General features: G+C 42.2%; 1 protein-coding gene across 2 annotated transcripts in view; it reads left to right on the forward strand.

Moving 5' to 3' along the window:
- Positions 1 to 5000, forward strand: part of st8sia5 (ST8 alpha-N-acetyl-neuraminide alpha-2,8-sialyltransferase 5) — a gene marked incomplete at both ends in the record, with an annotated part of 20311 nt that overhangs the window by 6993 nt on the left and 8318 nt on the right. For both annotated transcript variants that reach the window (XM_080476288.1, XM_080476289.1), the window contains one exon: positions 1059 to 1151. In XM_080476288.1, coding sequence (XP_080332414.1) covers positions 1059 to 1151 — 93 coding nt within the window. The remainder of the gene's footprint in view (positions 1 to 1058; positions 1152 to 5000) is intronic.

Consider the following 5000-nt stretch of genomic DNA (forward strand, 5'->3'; position numbering starts at 1 on the left):
TAAAGGACAAATACTAGAACTCTGTGCAGTATCATACCTGATACTGGTATTGGTGCTTCCCCAAAAATAAATCCAATAAAATAGAGAATTAAAAAACTATTTATTGTCTCAACATGACTAAATAGGTTTGAACTGATTAAAAATACTTGACTGACATCACATTTGCACCATTTGCAGGATTATGAAGAATAATTTAATTCAACAGGATTTACCGTGGTTTAGGGGAATCTGAAGACATTCATTTGGACTATTTTCTGTAAAGTGAAAAAAGTTTCTAAACTCAATTAGAATAAAGACTGAAGCAGTAGATTATGTATTCATTTATTATGTGCAACAATAATCACCATCAATATGATTGTGCATCAACTTAAAATACGGTCATGGTTATTATTGTTATTCATATTTCTGATTATTTATTAATATTTATTACTGCTCCAATGATACAAATATACTCTGATTATATCTAAGATGTCCCTGTAGCATGTTATAAAACATTACATGTGTGTAAAGAAAATGAGCTGATACATGAAATACATTACCAACATATAAAATGAGCCAAAAATAAAACTTTACACACACACACACACACACACACACACACACACACACACACACACACACACACACACACACACACACACACACACACACACACACACACACACACACACACACACACACACACACACAGCAGATGAAGAGAGAGCACAGGAGAAACTTGCTTTAGACTAAGATGGAACAGAATCTGGTGCAAGTGTCCAGCCAACAGTCACGAGCCTAAAAACCAGCCGCATCACTCCTGTCACTCCTGTCACTCCATCTCACCACGCCACTCCGAGTATCCGAGTACCTCATGAAGTCCAGCATCGTACAGTAATTCTTCTGTGTGTTTTGCTTTGTCACGTCACATGTACACACTGTTATCTCTGCTGTGTGTGTGTATTGCATTTGAACCTTCAGAGCTTGTTGTTGTTGTTGTTGTTTACTGCTGTTGATTCTTGGTGTGTGTGTGTGTGTGTGTAGCTGCAGACAGAGGATGACTGTGTTTCTCCCTCCAGGTATCTGGAAAACAATGACGGCCCCTATGAGTTCAACTCAACTGCATGCAGGGAGCTGAGGCAGGAGATCATGGACGTCAAGGTCCTGACTATGTGAGTGAGTGTGTGTGTGTGTGTGTGTGGGGGTGGGGGGGTGGGGGGGGGGGGGGGGGGGGGGGGGGGTCAGACAGAGAGAGACAGAGAGAGAGACACAGAAACAGAGAGAAATAGAGAGAGAGACAGACAGAGACAGAGAGAGAGAAACAGAGAGACAGAGAGAGAGAGAGAGAGAGAGACAGACAGACAGACAGAGAGACACAGAAAGAGAGAGAAACAGAGAGAGAGAGACAGAGAGAGACAGAGACCGAGAAACAGACAGACAGAGACAGAGAAACAGAGAGAGACAGAAAGAGAGACAGAGAGAGAGAGAGAGACAGACAGACAGTGAGAGACAGAGAGAGAGACACAGAGAAACAGGGAGACAGAGAGAGAGAGACACAGAGAGAGACACAGAGAGACACACAGAAAGAGAGAGAAACAGAGAGAGACAGAGATAGACAGAGAGAGAGCGAGAGAGAGAGAGAGACAGAGCGAGTGAGACAGAGAGAGACAGAGAGAGAGAGAGACAGAGAGAGACAGAAAGAGACAGAGAGAGCGAGCGAGACAGAGAGGGACAGAGAGAGACAGAGAGACACAGAGAGAGACAGAGAGAGAGACAGAAAGAGAGAGAGAGAGAGAGAGAGAGAGAGAGAGAGACAGAGAGAGACACACAGAAAGAGAGAGAAACAGAGAGAGACAGAGAGAGACAGCGAGAGAGAGACAGAAAGAGAGACAGAGAGACAGACAGAGAGAGAGACACAGAAAGAGAGAGAAACAGAGAGAGAGACAGAGATAGACAGAGAGAGAGCGAGAGAGAGAGAGACAGAGCGAGTGAGACAGAGAGAGACAGAAAGAGACAGAGAGAGCGAGCGAGACAGAGAGGGACAGCGAGACAAAGAGAGACAGAGAGACACAGAGAGAGACAGAGAGAGAGAGATCTAGACAGAGAGAGACAAAGAGAAAGAGACAGAGAGAGCGAGAGAGAGACAGAGCGAGTGAGACAGAAAGAGAGAGAGAGACAGAGAGAGACAGAGAGAGCGAGCGAGACAGAGAGAGAGAGAGAGACAGAGAGAGAGAGATCTAGACAGAGAGAGACAGAGAGAAAGAGACAGAGAGAGACAGAAAGAGACAGAGAGAGACAGAGAGATCGAGCGAGACAGAGAGAGACAGAGAGAGACAGAGATAGACAGAGAGAGCGAGAGAGAGAGAGAGACAGAGCGAGTGAGACAGAGAGAGACAGAAAGAGACAGAGAGAGTGAGCGAGACAGAGAGAGACAGAGAGAGACAGAGAGAGACAGAGAGACAGAGAGAGACAGAAAGAGACAGAGAGAGACAGAGAGATCGAGCGAGACAGAGAGAGACAGAGAGAGACAGAGATAGACAGAGAGAGAGCGAGAGAGAGAGAGAGACAGAGCGAGTGAGACAGAGAGAGACAGAAAGAGACAGAGAGAGTGAGCGAGACAGAGAGAGACAGAGAGAGACAGAGAGAGACAGAGAGACAGAAAGAGACAGAGAGAGACAGAGAGATCGAGCGAGACAGAGAGAGACAGAGAGAGACAGAGAGAGAAAGAGAGAGACAGAGAGAGACAGAGAGAGACAGAGAGAGACAGAGAGAGAAAGAGAGAGACAGAGAGAGACAGAGAGAGAAAGAGAGAGACAGAGAGAGACAGAGAGAGAGAGACATTTGTTCCTCTTCAGGTGCAAAGAAAAGAAAATCTACCTCCAACTTTATCTCGTCATTAAAGTAAAAGTTCCTTCTAATCGAAGACGAAAACTAAAATAAACTGTAACATGAAGACTTAGAACCAGAAGAGACTGAAAAATTGTTAAACAAGACAATTAAAACATTCATTCACAGGTATAATTTAATAAAGTGGAGTAAACTTACATTTCTAAAAACACTTGCTTAGTTCCGGACTGATGAGAGTGCAGGAATACAAGAGCGTCACCCAACTTTTTGAAAGCGTTTTGATTCCGTCTCCATGGAAACGCTGCTTTTCTGAAATGCTGCTACTACATATGCGCACGCCGGCCGTTGTAAATCTTCTGCGTGCTCACGACTCCGTTTTCAGCCGTTTTCGACATCGTTTTCAAAATGTTGCCTTGTCAACCTTTCTGAAATGAAAAAGAAAAAGTGATGCATTTTCACGTGAAACGTGGCCATGAGGCCTCATAGAGCAACGCTGAAAGGCCCCTCCATGCTTTCTGCGTGTGCGTAGAGTACGCGCAATGTCAACATGTGTGCTAGGCTCAGCTACCACCCTCCACCGCTCCGACCCTCCACCGCTTCGACCCACCACAGAAGTGGAGATAGTTTCGGGATCGTTACGTTACGTTATGGAACGTTATGGAATGTTATGGAACGTTATGGATTGTTACATTACACTATGGAACGTTATGGATCGTTATTTTGTGTTATAGAACGTTATGTTATGGAACGTTATGGAACGTTTTGGAACGTTATGGATTGTTACGTTACGTTTTGGATCGTTACATTATGGAACGTTATGGATCGTTACGTTATGTTATTGAACGTTATGTTATGGAACGTTATGTTATGGAACGTTATGTTATGGAATGTTATGTTATGGAACGTTATGGATCGTTACGCTACGTTAAGGAATGTTACAGAATGTTTTGTTATGTAACGTTATGTTACGTTATGGAATGTTACGGAATGTTATGTTACAGTATGTTACATTACGTTATGGATCGTTACGTTACGTTATGGAATATTATGGATTGTTACGTTGTGTTATGGAATGTTATGGAACGTTACATTACATTATGGAATGTTATGGAATGTTACGTTACGTTATGGAATGTTATGGATTGTTATGGAATATTATGGATTGTTACGTTGTGTTATGGAATGTTATGGAACGTTACATTACATTATGGAATGTTATGGAATGTTACGTTACGTTATGGAATGTTATGGATTGTTATGGATTGTTACGGATTGTTACGTTATGGATCGGTACAATATGGATCGGTACGTTGCTTTATGGAACATTATGGATTGTTACGTTACATTATGGAACATTAGGAATCGTTACATTACGTTATGGAACGTTATGGAACGTTACGTTACGTTATGGATTGTTACAGATTGTTACGTTATGGATCAGTACAATATGAATCGGTACGTTATGTTTTGGAACGTTATGGAACGTTATGTATCATTCTGTTGCTTTATGGAACATTATGGATTGTTACGTTACATTATGGAACATTAGGAATCGTTACATTACGTTATGGAGCGTTATGGAACGTTACGTTACGTTATGGATTGTTACAGATTGTTACGTTATGGATCGGTACATTATGTTTTGGAACGTTATGGAACGTTATGGATCTTTCTGTTGCTTTATGGAACATTATGGATCGTTACGTTACATTATGGAATGTTATGGATCGTTACATTACGTTATGGAACGTTATGGATTGTTACGTTACGATATCGAAGATTATGGAATGTTATGGAACATTATAGATCGTTACGTTGCGTTACGTTGCATTACATTGCGTTACGTTGCGTTATGGAACGTTATGGATCGTTACGTTATGTTACAGAACGTTATGCTATAGAACGTGATGGAACTTTACGTTACGTCATGGAATTTTATGGAACATTATGGATCGTTCCGTTGCGTTATGGAACGCACATGGAAGTGAGCCCAGAGTGGAGTATGGATGCGATCATGCAGACGACCTGCAGACACACAATGTGGGAAGCAAGGAGGAGCCTTTAGAGTGTCTCAACTTAGTCTATGAGTTTTTAAAACTTTCTCATCGTGACTCAAACTTTGCTCTACTGAAACAAATGAAAAGTAGAAACAGCAGTTTGTCCAGTGTCACAGA

This window comes from Lipophrys pholis (genome assembly GCF_963383615.2).
Source record: "Lipophrys pholis genome assembly, chromosome: 12".
Taxonomy (NCBI): Eukaryota; Metazoa; Chordata; class Actinopteri; order Blenniiformes; family Blenniidae; genus Lipophrys; species Lipophrys pholis.